The sequence below is a fragment of the Marmota flaviventris genome, chromosome 18 (genome assembly GCF_047511675.1).
Source record: "Marmota flaviventris isolate mMarFla1 chromosome 18, mMarFla1.hap1, whole genome shotgun sequence".
NCBI classification, from domain to species: Eukaryota; Metazoa; Chordata; class Mammalia; order Rodentia; family Sciuridae; genus Marmota; species Marmota flaviventris.
The window spans coordinates 59,665,974-59,680,701 of record NC_092515.1 but is presented as its reverse complement, the minus strand read 5'-3'; the positions used below and the strand labels follow the sequence as shown (position 1 = coordinate 59,680,701).

General features: G+C 57.9%; 1 protein-coding gene across 1 annotated transcript in view; it reads right to left on the bottom strand.

Annotated features, from left to right (window-relative positions):
• Positions 1-14,728, bottom strand: part of Atp2c2 (ATPase secretory pathway Ca2+ transporting 2) — a 46,634-nt gene that overhangs the window by 30,940 nt on the left and 966 nt on the right. The window contains exons 2-3 of the mRNA XM_027933290.3: positions 3,738-3,848; positions 1,716-1,832 (exon numbers count right to left, since the gene is read on the bottom strand). Of these exons, the coding sequence (XP_027789091.3) occupies positions 1,716-1,832; positions 3,738-3,848 (228 nt within the window). The remainder of the gene's footprint in view (positions 1-1,715; positions 1,833-3,737; positions 3,849-14,728) is intronic.

Below are 14,728 nucleotides of genomic sequence, written 5' to 3'. Positions count from 1 at the left end.
CTCTGAGGGCCTCTGAGAGTGACTTCAGGGACACAGCACCCAAGGGCAGTGGGTCGGCTCGGTCAGACCCCAACTCTAGCAAACCAGCCACGGAGCGCCGTGTTCCAGGCGGGGAAACGGCTCAGGACGAGGTGCCCTCGAGTGTCCCTGCCTGGAATTCAGCAACCATTTATGCATTTATCACTCTCATTTTCTCACCAGGAAAAGCTTAGGTCCACGGGAGAGGGATTGAGTAACTCGTCCAAAGCTACCGACTGGAGACCGGGATTTGACCTGGGCCATCCGATTCTAATCCATGACTTTTGTTGTTGTTGTTTTGTTTCGTTTTTGTGGTGCTAGAAACGGAACAGGCAGGCAAGCGCCCTTCCACTGAGCTACACGGCCAGCCCCGGCCGCCCCACTCCAATCTACCTACCCCGGGGCCCTATGTCTTGGGTCCATAAGGGCCCAATTCCCAGTGGTAACCCATGAGATGGCAGAAGGCTGCCTCAGGAGGAGGAGAGTCCCTGTCACCAGAGGCGGACCCCTGGCGCACAGCAGGAGCTGGACAGACAGACAGAATTGAGTCCAGGACCCTGGGAGCCCTAGCCACCCTCAGCCCCGTGTCCCTGCAGGCGCCCACAGAGGCCGGCCTGAGCCCACAGGGTGTGACGGACGAGCAGGTCCTCGCTGTAAGGAGTCTGACATGTCACCCTGGAAGGCCCTGGCTGGCCACGGCGGCGAGCCCCTGGTGGGAGGGAAAGAGGACCCTCTCCCTCTTCCCAACACTGGGGTTCTGGGAGGCTTGAGGGCCGCCATCACCCGCCCGGCTGGGAACCTGTTTTGGTGCCAGAGTGCGTCCATGAAGCTCACCCTCAGGGCCCCAAGAGTGACCCAGGGAGCAGCAGGGGCCACTAGGACAGGAGATGGAGAACGCTGTGAGGACAGCGACTGGTCCCGGAACTGCCAACGCAGAGCCTCCGACACGGGCCCAGAGGGAAGGCCGCTGAGCCCAGGGGCCCAGGAGCCAGGGAGTGGGGAGCCGTGGAACCAGGCAACCCCGTCCCCGAGGCCTCCTGACCTCCTGGAGCCCACGGCGGGCTCTGTCCCCTGCTCCCGCTTCCTGCTGGCCTCGTCAGCACCAGGTTACAGCTAAGGCCCAGCGTTCTGGAGCCAGAGCCTGGCTGTGCAGTCAGCGTCACCCCTTCTTCTCTGTGTGACTTTAGGGTCGGTTTGACAGATAAAATATGGGACACCCAGTTAAATGTGAATCTCAGATGAACAAGGACCAGTTAAGAAGTGCAGTTAGGTCCAGCGGGACAGACGGACACACCTCCAAACTGCCTGTCGTCTATCTCCATGAGATTCAGTCTGAGCGGGGCACCTGTGATTTTATTTCCTAATTCTGACATCCTTACACACCCCGGGGAAATAGGTCAGTGTCTCTGTCCTCCACTCTCCCCTCTGCAAAACGAGGAGGAGGGGGACCAAGTGGGCCCGGCCACAGTCGGAGCCCCGAGTGTCATCAATATCCTTCACGATCACAGCGCTGGGCCTCTGGTCACCACTCAGGGTGCCTCCTGCCAGCTCAGGCAGCCTGGAGGGGGGCGGGAGACTGCTTATCTTGTAGAGCACCCACCCCAGCCCCAGGCAGGGCCTGTCCAAGACACCTTCGGTCAATATTTACAGAGTGCCCGGAGGCCCCACCTGCCCGGCCCGGGCACCTGTGGGCCTACCTGGTCCAGGTACTTTTTCCACGCGGGCTCCGCGTTGTCAGCCACAAACTCGTTCCAGCCATGGACCAGCCTGCGCTGCGTCACCGCAAACTCCGACAGTCCGTTGTCCAAGTCCACCTGGAAGGGGCCGGCCCAGCACCAGCTCACGGAGGGTCCCGCCAGGACCGAGGAGCCCCAGCTGCAGACCCCATGGGAAAGCCGGCCACTTCCGCAGGGACGAGGAGGGTGGGGTCATCCCCAGAAGAGAGGGGACTTATTCAGAGACCCCAGCAGATGGGGCAGAGTGGGCAGGGACAGGCACAGACTTTTTCACAAAGACCACAGGGTTCCTTCTACGATGACCGCCGGGAGAGGGCACTGGGCCCCAGCGTCAGCAAACGGGACTACAGAGGTGTGTGGACGGAGGAGCGCAGAAGCAGGGCTTTCCTGAGTTTAAACATGAGCCTTGGGAAAGAAACCTGACATTTCCTCCAAAAATTAAGCACAGAATTAGCTCAGGCCCAGCAATCCTACTGCCAGGTCCAAACACCAAGAAAACTGGACGTGGGTCTCCGGGAGGTCTGCACACGGCACTCCACACAGAGACGTAAGCGACCCCCTGCCCACGGGCGGGTGGCTGGAAGAGGGGTCTTGGGGTGCACACGCAGTGAGTGTCAGCTGGCTTTAAAGATTCTGACTTGTGCTACAAGGATGGACCTTGAGGGGTCAGGTAACTAAAGACACCAGGGCTAGGGGGACACGGTAGGACTCGGCCATATCAGATTCAGAGGCAGAAGAGGGTGGCGGCTGCTGGGGGTGGGGTGGCACTTGATAGGGACAGTTTCCACCTTGCAAGATGAAACCGGTTCCAAGGTGGAGAACATTGACCCTGCACACAGCGTGAAGGATCCCAACACTAAAACGTAGGCTTGCAGGTGGCGCAATAAAGAGCGTCACGCCACGTGTCCCACTGCCACCAAAGTCATGAAAACAGACCGTGGGGGCTGCCCCGGGCAGCAGTACTTGCTGAAAGGATCGTCTTGTGCATTCATGGTGCCAGATGCTCCTGAGAGCTCGTCACTTAGACTAACAGCACTAATTAAGAGTCACTGATAACGTGGGGCAGTGGTGATGGGCGGCCGGTGGCAAAGTTTCCTTGTTTTAAAAGGTCAACAAGGAAGCTGTACGTGGTGGCAACAGGGGAACTGGGCTGACTTCTTGATTCTTCTGAATAGGGAAAGAAAAGCAATCGGGCTTTCCAGGTGGGAAAATATAGGAGAGGAAGAAAACAGTTCCTCTCCTGTGAATGCCGCCTGCAGGACCTAGGACAGACTTCTGGATTCTCGGGAACAGACTGGCCCGAAACAGTGACTTCCAGCTTCCTTGAATGGTGACACGTGCCCTTTAAAACTGAACCTGGGGTGCTCCACCACTGAGCTCCACCCTCATCCCTTTTTATTTTTATTTTGAGACAGGGTCTCACTCACTTGCCCAGGCTGGCTTTGGACTTGGGATCCTCCTGCCTCAGCCTCCCAAGCTGCTGGGACGACGGGTGTGCCCCCCCTGCCCGGCTTTTGTTCAGTTTTCTAAGAAAATGGGAGAAGTGAAGCCAGCCCGGCTCACAGCCCCCAAGAGGAGCTCCCTGGGGGCGGCGCTGTCTTGCAGGCTGGGGGCTCCAATGCACTGAGACTCCTGTGAGGTTGGGTCTAAGTATCTGGCGATTCCAGGGATCATAACCGATGGAGGAGGGGACTCCAGAGGTGGAGGGCTGGCGCTGAGACCCCACACCTGGGCCCCCCCTGCGCTGCGCTGCTTTCCAGCCCTGGGCCCTGACTGTCTGCCTCCAGACCCTCGAGTGTGGAAGGACACTGGGCCTCCCGTGAGGGCCATCGAGTGGCAGCAGCACTGATGAGAGGCAGTGCTTCCCAACAGTGTAACGAAGATGAACTGCAAGCAAGAAATTCAGAGCACTCTGGGGGCTCTGTGCTGCCCTCAGTCTAAGAACCTGTCACGACCAGCGTCAGAGGAAGGGTAGATCCTTACGTGAAACGCTCTGGCCAAGTCCTCTTTGTGGCATTTGCATGCTTCCTTGGGTGGCAGAGCTGGGACCGTCCTCTCTTTTTCGGAGGCTTTCAGCTCACATGGCGCATCCATCTGTGGAAGAGCGGTCACTGTTAGCCAAGGGGGTCTGTGGCACCGAGGCGCCTTTTTAAGCATCACATGCCCGTGGGAAGTGCTGTCCTTGAACAGCTTGAATCTCACACACAGGTCGCCCGTGACCAGCCTCCTACAGAGACGGACAGTGGCCGCCTGGAAGCAGCTTCGTGGGGCCGCCCACCTGAAGGGAGACCACCCTCACGCTGTCCATCACCACAGGAGGGTTTGCTGGGGTGTGAACCCTACAGACAGGGCGACATGTGACAGACAGACTCTTCCATGCCTGGCCTCTTACTCAGGGTCCTTAGTGGGGGTGCTGCCTGATGTTGCAGATAGCCTTGGCTTGCCCATTTCCAAGGGGGCTCAGTGTTGAACCTGGCGAGCAGATCACAACGTCTTTACCATTCCCCTGTGGATGGACAGTCGTGTTGCTTCCAGTCACGGGCTATTACTGGTGCATCTGTTTTTAGCGAACTTATTTAACAGAATAGAACTGGCAAGGCCTCAGAGCAGGGTGTTAATTTTCATATTTAGAACTGGGACCTTGAGCCGATGGGAATCTCAGTCACATAGACACCGCGTTGTAGAGAGTGCCTCCTGCTGACAACAGGTGGTATCACAGCCTGGTTCTATGAGACACTAAAAACAACCCAAGAGAAGAGTCGGGGTTCACAGCCACTCTCTGGGAGTCTGCGTATTCTCTGTGGGGTGCCAAAGGCCTGGGAAGAGACCACAGGGAACACCCGGAGGCTCTGGGTGGCTCTGATAGCACAGAGGGACCTCAGAATCAGGACAGGGTAGGTGGTTCTGCAACACTTCCCGGTATTTGGCCATCCAGGACATGATAGTCATCTCTTCCTCTTCCAGCAGGTTGTTGCAAACTGGGAAGGAGGAAAGGCGGAGGGGTATTGACCAATTTCTTCCTGTAGCTGGGATAGAAGTTGCAAGCGCCTCTTTCCTCCTTGCCAGTCATCTCCTCCCCAACCCCAAACCAGGAAGCGCAGCAGTGAGGACCGGGCTTATTCAACAGGCTCCTGTCTCCTGGGGCTACTTCTCACATCAGCAGCAGGTGCTCCTTGCACATTAAGGGAAGATGAGGGTCACACACTGAGCCAGGCTCCCCAGCTCTCAAGACCTGGTTCTGCTGGGCCAACCGCAGTGCTTGGTTCTTGCCCCCACCATCCTGGGGGGTCCTGGGCCCAGCCCCACCTGTTCTTGGTCTTTCCAGTTCTTTCTGGCCATAACTATACCCCGTTCACTTTTCATGCAGTATGCAGAGTGACACTGAATGTCACAGGTGTGCATGTGCACGCACCCCCCGCAGTGCACAACCTCCCGAGTGCACCCCCTCACAGTTGGAAACACGGGACAGACTCCAGTCGCTCTCAGGATAAAACACCCTCTTCGACACGCTGCCACAGACGCCACCTCGCCCTGCCACCTCACCCTGCCACCTCGTACCCATCACGCAGTCTTCTCCCCCGTCGGCCCCTCCCTCAGCTCCTGGCAACCGCGGGTCTATTTTCTGACTGTGAGGATTTAACTGTCTGCACCTCTCATATAAATGGAACCCTGCCCTACGTGACTTCTGGTCTCTGGGTTCCCTTTATGACCCTGAGGTATTATTTGTTTGCAGCAAACAGACTCTGTGGGCAGCTGGGGCTGGTAGAGCAGAGCAGGGCCTTCCTAGGTCCCAAGGGGACAATCTAGGACATGGGGACTCCTCAGAGCAGCTTCACCAGCTCAGGGCTCCCGAGGGAACCACAAAGGACAAAGGCAGCCCTGCGACAGACGGCTGGCTGGACAGCAGCTCGAGCTGTGCGGGGGCCTCCCAGCAAGCAGCCTCCCCTGCCCGGCCCGCTGCCCTCCCACTGCTCAGGGACTGCATGCCCTTGGACACTGACTTACACCCCGGGGAGCTGGGGTGGGCGCTGCTGCAGGGATGTGTTTCCAAATCCTCACACACCCCTGCTTCCTCCTCTGCACAGAGGGGTCACCACGGCACAGAGGCCATGGGATGGGAAATAGTAAACAGGATACCCGAGCCCAGTGCAGGGCACCTAGGAGCCAGAGGTGCTTGAAGGGCCAGGGCCGTGTGGCTCCCAGGCGCCCGGGCTTCTCTCTGCCTCGCCTCTCCTTCCAGAACCCAGGAACGCTGGGGTGCTGAACAGGGTGGCAGGCTCAGCACACAAGAGCCCAGCAGGCCCCCCGCAGGCCCTGGGGACAGACAGTGTTTTCTGACTCTTTGGCATAAGGTGTGCCAAATACCACACAGGACATGTGTATACTCAAAAGCTAGTTGTCATTTACCTGAAACTCAGATGTGACAGTGTGTCCTGTGTCCATTGGGCCACACAGGTGTGAGCAAGCTGAGAGATGCTCATGACCGTGGTCACAGAATCCAGGGACCTGGGAGATGGAAGGGGGCCAGGGAAAGCTCGGGAGGAGTGAAGGGGGACCTTCTGTCCCAGGAGGAACAGGTGGAGAGGTGCCGAGAAGCAGTCAAGGCCTGGGAGACTCAGGGCCCCTGGCTGGCCAGAGTGCTCGGCCCGGGTTCTGGAAGGAGCGGTGAGGCAGAGAGCAGCCCGGCGCCTGGGAGTCACACGGCCTGGCCCTTCAAGAATTGCTCAATGCTCAGCTGTTAGGTCCATGAACGGGAAGGGGACAGCACAGGGTCATGACGACCAGGAGCAACCGGAGGTTTCGCTGAGCAGGACACCACAGACCTCAGGACAAGTGCACCCACGAGGTACACACCTGCCTTCCTCCAGGCACAGACGTGCCAACTGCACACACCTGCGAATTGCACACACCTGCCAACTGCACACACCTGCCAACTGCCTAGCTTTACGTCACTCTGGCGGTCCTTACGGTGTGGACCTCAGGCCAGCATCACCTAGAACCTTTGAGAAATGCAGCTTTCTGGGCCCCGTCCTGGACCCGATCCTCGCGGGGCTGCAGGTTGGGTTGGCAGCCTGCGTTTTAACGGGTCCTCTGGGCCTTCAGAGCAATCCACAGTTGCCGCATGTCTCTTGTGAAGGTCCACCTGCCATGGCCCACGCCGGACCCACTGAGGAGTGGGGAGCGGCCACAGGGTGGGAAAATCCCCCAGGGCACTCTGTGTGTCCTGAGTGCAGGACGCCTGGGCTGAAGTCACACTCAGCCCACCCACTGGGTCCCTTGAGGGCCTCCGTCTTGCAGAGGAGAAAGGGCTGGGCAGCAGGCCAGGGACAGAGAGAAGGGCCCGGGGCCCCAGGAACACCCTGGGGACCAAGCCGGGCGGGGGCCCCTCTGCTTCCTAGAGGCCATGGGTGGGTGACGTCTCCAGGCAGCTGGTGCCCACAGTCCTTCTAGAAGCCGGGCAGATAAGGAAGGAGAAGGCCTGAGGCAGAACAGCAGCCAACTGAAGGTCGTGGCCATAAAACACCACCCCACCCAGTCCTGCTGACACGAAGGAGGTGACATCGGCCATAAAACGCCACCCCACCCAGGCCTGCTGACACTAAGGAGGTGACATCGGGTGCCAGACCCCCTTGACCACCTGTTTCCCCCTCCCTCAAGGCAGATGCGGGTGTTGCCCACCTCACAGATGAGGAAATGCTGAAGTGGGCACCACAGGGGGCTCCAGCCACTGCTCGAGGAAACGGGAGGAGCCTCTCGGTGGGTTGGGTGTTGTGGAAACGGGAGAAATGGAGGGGGAAACGCCTTCCTGGGTCTTCCACGAGGAGCCAAAGAGGGGGAGACAGGAGACAGGCAGGGAGACAGATAAGCTGAGCTGGACTCCGGGCCCCTCCCACCCCAAAGCCCAGGCACAGCAACCCCGGACCCTGGGAACGTGTCGCCTCGCGTGAGAAAAGGACTCTTGATGAAATCGAGGACCTTGGGAAGGGAGAGGGTCCTGGCTTGGGGCAGTGTCACCACGAGGTCCTGGGGAGAGGAGGGTCAGGGAGAAGCTGCAGAAGGCAGGAGCCAGGTCCCTCGGGGGACCCGCCCCGCCCACACCTCTTGTCAGCCCTGGGGACCCACGCCGGACCTCATCCTCCAGAGCGGCACTTGGGTGCTGTCTTAAGCCACCGAAGTTGTGGCGCTGCTACAGCAGCAACGGAAAACCACCCTGTCCACCCCGGAAGGAACCGGCTCTCTGAGCCCCGGGCTCCGTGCCTCCCCAGCCCACCATGCTGCCCTCCTGCCTGCTGACCTCCTCAGAGGTGCCTGACACTGGGACTTCTGTCAACGGGGTCTGCTCTGCTGCCTTGGAAGTCTGTGCAAGCGTCAGACTCGTGCTCTTGAACTGGCTTCTCTTGCTGAACGTGGTCCTGGCGAGACCCACCGGATGGAGCCATTAAAGGCTCATTCCTTCTCTGCTGTCATCAGGGTCCCACGCCTCCCTCTGCATAGGCACACCGCAGTTTATCGAGTGGTTTGTGTGTGGTTGGCACATAGGTCATGTCCAGCTTGGGCTGTGACAGCCCACAGCCATGACCCTTCCCAGGAGAATGTTCTGGTGCATATAACCCCGGGGACATTCCCGGCTCGGCACTGCTGGGCCACAGGGCAGGCAGGGTCCAGTGTCAGTGGATACTGCCAGGCCCGTTTCCCAAGTGTGGAACCATGACCGGAGGTGGAGAGGGGAGAAGCAGCCCCAGGACACCGCGAGTACACTGGCCTGTGCAGAGCAGCAGGCCAAGGCCTATACAGGCCGACCTTGGGCGGAATCCACAGGACGCTGCGACTCGGGCTGTCTCTGGGCTCGAGGCTGGGTGGTCGAGGGCAGAGACTGGAGGACACTGTTCCGTGCCTTCTTCTTCTTTTTTTCTTATGTATTTTTAGATGTTGATGGACCTTTACTTCATTCATTTATCTATAGGTGGTGCTGAGGCTCGAACCCAGGGCCTCCCACCTGCTAGGCTAGCGCTCCACCACTGAGCCCCGGCCCCAGCCCCATGTTTTGTGCCTTCTTGAACCCAAACCACAAGTGTGAACTGCCGATTCCAAGGGGGAAAACCAGTTCTGTGACGCCTGGGGCAGCACCAAGGGAGGAGGGGCAGAGGCCTCCCATCCAGGAGAGGCTGAGCTGCTGGGAGAGGGGCAGAGAAGGAAAGGGCTCTGGGAGGGACAGAGTGTGTAAGGGCCATGACCGGAGGGCAGAGGGCGCGCTGGGCAGAGAGCAGCACCCAGTCGGGATCCTCCCCTGCTGAGCTGCAGCCCTGGGTGCAGGCAGGGAGAAGAGCACCTCAAGGAACTCAGGGTGGCTGCCCAGCGGTTCTTCATTGGGGGAAACAAGATTCAAAATGCAGCAAATGGGGCAGGAGCGCCCCCGGGGCCACCAGCCTGAGCAAAGAACACCCCACGGGGCGGAGGGAGTCCAGAGTGTGTGTCTTGCTCGGAGAGGACAATGCAGTCAGGGACAAGAGGAGGCTGAGCTGTGGTGGCCAGTGTCCCTGGGGATGGATGAGGAGACTGGTTACACACAGGAAGAGCCCCGTGGCAGCTGGGATCCAGCCGAGGGAGTTATAAACGCACCAGAAGCCTGAGTGGACTCCCAGTTACTGGATTGGAATCGATGGTCGAGATCCAAAGTGAAGCACAGATACAAAACTAAACAGGCCTGACGGGGTTCACACCCCGGAGAGGGCCCCGAGGCCAAGGCAGCCCCCGGAGGCATCTGCAGCTGAGACTCCTGCCACCGCTCTGGATTTCTGCACACGCTCCCTCAGCAAAGAGCACCCGGGAGCAGAGGCCGACTTCCCCGCTGGGGCAGCGAAGGGACAGAGGAACCTGAAATTCCCTCGTATCTCAAAAGGGCTGAGATGATATGTGCAAAGGGTGCTCGGGAGAGTCGAGAGGGCCCAGGAGGGGGCTCTGCCGGCCAAATCAGGGACACTGTGAGCACACTGAATACATATTGACAGCAACAGACCTTGTTTAATCAAAGAGGGTGTGGGCTCACAGTGATGTGACCGAGTGAAAGGCTGTTGCGGGGGCTGTTTCTTAGAGCAGAACGAGAGCAAACAGAGGGACGTGGAATTTGGAAACCACTCGGCAACACTGGACAGCAATGGTGTCAGGCAAGCGAGGACACCCGCACACTCTCAGCCGTCTCCCCTTGAGATGCTACCGTGCGAAGGGGACACACTAGCTTTGGGGAGGAGGACCAGGCAGACACCACCTCAGCCAAGGGCTAGGGGACAACAGCATCCCTACCTCCTGAGAGGCAAGAGGAGGACATGGCACCGCCTTACAACGGTCCCACCATAAATGCATAGCCCGAGTCCTACCACAAGGACAGTCTGCAAAATTGTGACCTTCAAGAATGTCAAGGACATGAAAGACAAGGAAGACCCATGGGACTACTGCATCCCAGGGGAGGGTGGGAGATGGACGGCACAGGCAATGCACCCTGGATGGGTCCTTCTGCTGTCATCGAGCAGCACGTGGGTGGAGTCTGCAGACGGGATGGTGACAGTGGCGCATGTTCAGGCTCCACTGTGGACACAGAGGCATGGCTCTGTGTTAGGAACCCTTGGGGAGAAATCCTGGGGCAGTGGAGCCCCTGCATGCAATCTGTGTGCGGAAGCGGGTGGCGAGGGTGGGTGGTACAGCACCAGGGGGATCCGGGCCAAGGGATTCAAGGACTTGCACTGTGCCCTCGGCAGGTCCCAGATTCAGGTTCAGCCTGCATTTATGGAGCCCCAAGTCAGTCTGGCTGGAGCCAAAGACGGGGAGCTCCTGAGAAGCACACGGGTTGTCCTGGGACAACACATGGAACAATCAGAACTGTCCAGTAGGGAGGCCCGTGTCGGGGTTGGACCAGAGCACGTGACCACGTACACGTCTCTTTCCCTCCAGACTCAGGAATCTCACACTTTGTCCCTGTCTGTACTTGGGTCCACCTTGGGCCAAACCACGTGTGTTCTTCTGGGCCCTCCTCCCTCAGCTGGTCAACAAAGCCCAACAGAAACCCACGGCAATGCTGTTCCGCCAGCGCTGTCCCCACCAAGCACCTGGGGCACATCAGGGACTCCATAAGCATGACCTCAGGAGGCTCTGCAACCACCAGGGAAAACCACACATTCCCCCACTGTGGCCGCAGCACCCCAAGACAAACACCCCTCTACATATTTCCTCCCAGGAACGTGTCCTGGGCTGTCATTCCACCCCACCCATTCCTGTGCAGGAGGCCTAACCCCAGGACCCCAGGACATGCCTGCGTGGCACACAGGGCCTGACCGGGGTCATTACAGTGGAGCCCAACCCAATCATGCTGGAGTCCTTCTAGGAACGGAGATCAAGCCCCAGACCGGGGAGAACAGCAGGAGAGAGGCCTGGCCATCCCATTCCCTCCTCTCCATGTGCCCCAGGCAGTGGCTGGGAACGTGTTCCTGCCTCCCAGCTGGCCAACTGCATCCAGGCCTGGCAATGCCACTTACAGCCCCTGCCAAGGCCACCAGTCACATTAGCCCTCAAGACACCCTGCAAATGCTCTGGGATTGGGAGGCCCCTGAATGCGGGTTCCGCTGACTCTCTCTGGCCGATCCTCGGTGGGAAGTGAGCACAGATTCCGAGGCCTTCAGACACGGTCAAGGCCCTCCCTCGAGCTCCCCGAGACCCCACTGACGGAAGTTCCCGGGCTGCACAGCTGATAACTCAGAACCATGATGCGACACGGTGCACACACTCGCACCCATGACAACCACACAGGCTGCTAGCAGAAGGATCAGGTCACCACAGCTCAGTTGTGGAACTGGTGAGTCAAGTGTAAATTACCTGAATGCGGAGGGCGGAGTCACCAGCAGGGGCCTGCTCACATCCAGGCCTCACACACAGAACCCTGCCCTGCGGTGAGCACCACGAGTATAGCACAACCAAGCACAAGAGAAGAAGTACTCTCGGCGCGCCCAGTGCTCTCCTCACCTGCTGGTGACCCGCGGGTTCTGCAGTGACCAAGTGGCCTTTCAGACTGGGATTCACAGGCTGCCGCTGACAGGCAGCGGGTTCAGGACTTAGGGTGATCTTCCCAAACTAGCAAACGAATTCCTGGCCTATTTGAGTGTGATTTTGTGCACAAACATGAAAACAGATGATCTTGGCAGGAGGGTTATCAAAGTCAAGATTCAGGAGTCCAAATAAAGAGCAGAGCTCGACAGAAACACTAGCAACAGCAGAGAGCTTGGGCAGACTCCAGGTCGGGCGTGCTTGGCTTTTTTATCTGAACCATCCAAAAAATACGTCTTTCCACATTGTGGAGGGCTGCCTCTGAGAGAGCCCTAAACACCTGTCCCTGACCACCCCGTATGCATGCACAGTGTGGAACCCTTCAGTTGAGGGTGGACAGGGCCTGGACTTGCTCCAATGAGCAGAGGACGGCAGAAGTCAGGAGACCTCATTCCCTCCCCGAGTTACAAAGTGCTGTGGTGCCCGTCTCTTCACGGATGCTCTCTCGGCCTCTTGAAGATTCCACCTGCCGTGTCACAGGCAGCCCTGCGGGGAGACCCATGTGCGAGGGAACAGGCCTGCCCATGGCCACGGGGTGAGCTTGGAAGTGGCCTTCAGGAGAGACTATGGCCCTAGCCAGCAAGACCCAGGGACAGGCGCACTCACTAGGAGGCACCCAGACGGAGCCCACGGTTCCCAACAGATAACACAGGATGCAACATGGTAGTCTGGTATCCAGCACTACATAACTAACCAGCCACCCAGTATCACCGATGGAATTTTAGTAAATCACCAGTCCCCTTAAAATAAAGTCGTTATGTTTGTAGTTTATAATTTTATTATAAACTTGGTTTTATTTTATAGCTGAGTTAAAAGCATGTAGCTATTTTTATTGCAGGTCTTTGCCTATTCTTATTAAAGCCACACTTCAATGCATCTAAGACAATGCTGGGGCCTGTAGGCCATTTCCTTAAGATGTCCACAAGTTTGAGAATCACAAATGATTCCTGCTGAGTGTGGACAAGGCCAGGCTAAGGATGTGTGTGTGGCCCCCAGAATTCCACCTCGTACTCTGTCTCTCTACAGCGGGTGTGATCTCATAAAACACAACTCTGCCTGTGACTGTTCTGTAACATGCTCCTAACATGTATGGCACATCTCTAAATGACAAGTGCCACATCCTGACTTAAAGCCCTTTGAGGTCCCGACGCTTTATGGATGAAGCCCAGATTCTTCCTAGCAAAGATCTGGGGGCCACGTGTACAGCCTGGGTCTCCCTCCAACTCTCCACCACCTGCCGTGCCACCTCCCATCTCCCCACTTCTATTCATGCTAAACATCACTTCTCCTTGACAGCTCCTAGGTACCTGTCACTGTGGTCAACTGTAACCTGTGGCTCGGCACCCACCCCTGCCCACCTGCATGATGCCCCGAGGGCAGGGAGTATGTGCATCTTTCTCAGCACCCATCCCTGGGCAAGTTCTGGGAATCTGGGTTGGATGAGCAGGTGCCATGGCAGGTGTCCATCTGCTGGAACTCAGGCCTGCTGTGGAGTGCCCAGGAGGATGAATGGGCTCAGCAGCCCCGGAGGGCAGCACAGACACCAGCCCAAGCCTGCTTTGGGGAAGAGACGGGAGCCCCGAGGGAGAAACTGCTTCCCCAGAGTTGGCACCGTGTGTCATCCCGGAAGCAGGAATTTCTGGTCCAACGTTCTCCTTCCCTTAATGTCAGGTCAGCAAAGAGAAGCTTTTTCCATTCACAGAATCAAGGAGTCTCTTAAACACCTTCCTTTTCATTACCCTGAATGTAGCCAGGGCAGCCCTCTCTGGAGTCAGGAGGACGGTGCTTAAATTTGGCCTCCGATGCCTCTATCTTGGGACCTTCTGCCTCTGTCTTGGCCACCTGTCCCCCGTCCAGTCTCTCTGCTGTTAAATTCTCCTTGCAGCCAAGACCACCAGGTCGGAAATTAAACAGCTCTTGGTTTCTCTGCTGACTGTCGGCCTCCCCAGTGGACTTTGTTCTGTGCACACCTGCAGCCCAGAGCCTGGCAAAACTGGCCAAGACTTAGTGGGAATGAAAACTGGCCCACCTGTGAGCCTCTGCAATAAACGTCACCTGCAGGCAGCGGCCCTCGAGGAGCCCCAGCCAGTGCTCAGGGGTAGCTCCTGCTCCAGCTGAGCCAAGGGCTGGGAGGTGTAGGGGACAGCTCAGAGGCATCCAGGAATGGTGAGCTAGGTGCTCATAGAGGCCCAGTGACTGGGGTCATCTTGGCAAACAGTACTTCTTTTCCAGACTTTCTTGAGAAAGAGAGTTCAGAGGGCACAAGTGTGGGAGCTAAGGAGGAGCCGTGACCTGGCAGGACGGTGCCTCCCAGCTCCCTCCCCCATGCCCCTCCCCATTCCCCTTTATTGGGGTTTCCTGTGTTCACATGAGCTGAGCACCTCTGGAGACAGCCCACCTGCCCCTCAGCTGGCCTTGTGCCTCCCAAGCCTCCCTGAGACTCCACACTGAGAATTATCCCCTGACCCAAGGCTCACTGGGTCCACAGCTGGGTGGGACACCTGTCCGACCTTGGGGGGCCCTTCTGGAAAGCTTTGGAGGAATGAAGTCCACCTGGCAGAGAGATCAACCTGCATCTCCATTTGGGTTACACTGACCCTGCACCTGAATTCCTGGATATCCTATACAACCTGATCACAGCCAGCTAATATCAGGAGTTCTTGCAAAATACCCAGCCAGATGCTAAAATCAAAAGATGGAAAAAAAAAAATAGGAAAAGTAGAAAAGGCAACCCGTTTTGGCAAATGACTTCAAACTCCTTCAACAGAATGTTGTGGTTGGGAAATGACTTTGGCAAACTGCCACAACACCAGTTCCTATCCATGCCCACGCACCTCATCACAGGAAGAGTGACTGGGTCCCGCAGTCTGCAGTCCTTACTA